The sequence below is a fragment of the Limulus polyphemus genome, unplaced genomic scaffold (genome assembly GCF_000517525.1).
Source record: "Limulus polyphemus unplaced genomic scaffold, Limulus_polyphemus-2.1.2 Scaffold2673, whole genome shotgun sequence".
NCBI lineage: Eukaryota > Metazoa > Arthropoda > Merostomata > Xiphosura > Limulidae > Limulus > Limulus polyphemus.
The window spans coordinates 110143-111606 of record NW_013668283.1 but is presented as its reverse complement, the minus strand read 5'-3'; the positions used below and the strand labels follow the sequence as shown (position 1 = coordinate 111606).

The 1464-nt window shown below is 37.3% G+C and overlaps 1 protein-coding gene across 1 annotated transcript in view; it reads right to left on the bottom strand.

Annotated features, from left to right (window-relative positions):
* The window catches only part of LOC106467588 (TWiK family of potassium channels protein 18-like), a 29538-nt gene extending 28341 nt beyond the window's left edge, over nt 1-1197 (bottom strand). Inside the window, exon 1 of the mRNA XM_013927948.2 lies at nt 789-1197. Within this exon, the coding sequence (XP_013783402.1) occupies nt 789-1197 (409 nt within the window). The remainder of the gene's footprint in view (nt 1-788) is intronic.
* Between the last annotated feature and the right edge of the window lie 267 nt (nt 1198-1464).

Sequence of the window (1464 nt, the reverse complement as noted above, 5' to 3'; positions counted from 1 at the left end):
CTAGAAATATTGACATGGTTCTAGTGGTAGATCAGATCTATAGCTCACCCACAGACAAACAGCAGGTAACAAGGTTTTCGGCACGTGCATACATTGAGAAATGTTTAGTGATACGTAAAATGTAATATTAACCTATAGTGGTAACTGTGAAGTAAAAACATTAGAAAATTTACTTCTACATTAGTAATTCGAATCTTTCTATGTGAAAGTACTTCTGTCAGTGGAGACATTGAAAGGTATGTCAAATTTAAGATCCATCTTTTCTTGTAGAGCTTATTGCTATAGTGGTAAATCTAATCTAACCATGTGAAAGTTCTTCTGTCAGTGGAGACATTGAAATACTTCTTGAGGTATGTCAAATTTAAGATCCATCTTTTCTTGTAGAGCTTATTGCTATAGTGGTAAATCTAATCTAACCATGTGAAAGTTCTTCTTAGTATGAAACTTCTAGTGAAAGGTCAAAACTAGGGTACAGCTACAGTGATAACAGTGAACAAAAACACATTATTAGACTTAGTTCTATAGTGATAATTTAAATCTGTATGAAGAGACCTGATGCGGTAGGTCCAATTTAAGGTTTAACTAAAATGGTAATAACCCAGAACAACTGAAGTTGGGGATTACACTATTATTACAAAAAGTTGTTTCGGATAGTAACAACCTCAAAAAATCAGTCATGTTGTTAGTTTCACTGAAAGACTTGTTGTAGTGACAACAATGATAAACCTCTGATGGTAGTTTATTACAAGGCTTACGTTTACAGTCTAGGCCTAGAGTCTAAAGCTTACCTATAGTAGTAAAAACAGTTCCGCAGTAGAACATTGCTCCTAAGAATGTCCATTGTCTGTTCAAGGAATCTTTTTTTGTACTACTGTTGAAGGATTGAAACACCTGCTGTTCGTACTCTGCAAGTCGCCACATCGCGTGTTCCCGCCAGTCCTCCTCTTTGTTATGTTTCTTGTACAAAGCCCAGAGGTCATTGATAATTAATATCCGCATATTTTCAATGCTTACCTTTTCCTGATACTCTACTGATCCTTCAATCCATTGAAAAATTACAGCCCCTAGAGCTGCGTATCCGAGAAGGAAGAGCAACAACAACACGTGCGTGAACCACTTTTCAGACACAGATTTTATTTTCTCAGCATATCGTACGATGCAAGATTCTTTAGTTTTTGTTAAGGTGACAATGTGCATGGGGTTGACCACCCACACTTTAGGCACGTATACACCTGACCAGCTGAAGTTGGAAACATTAGATGGCTGCCTATACAGACGTTGCCTGGCACCAGTGTTATCTGATCGTTGCGTTGGGTGAGGAGTTACATCCATAACCTAAGCCCGATTTCTTGATCAACCGTTGTAACTTATGTTGATAACACCAAACGAAATATATTTACCACTTCGACACATAGGTCCCAATTTTATCATAAAATAACAACGTGGCTAAATTTCTCTCCGTTG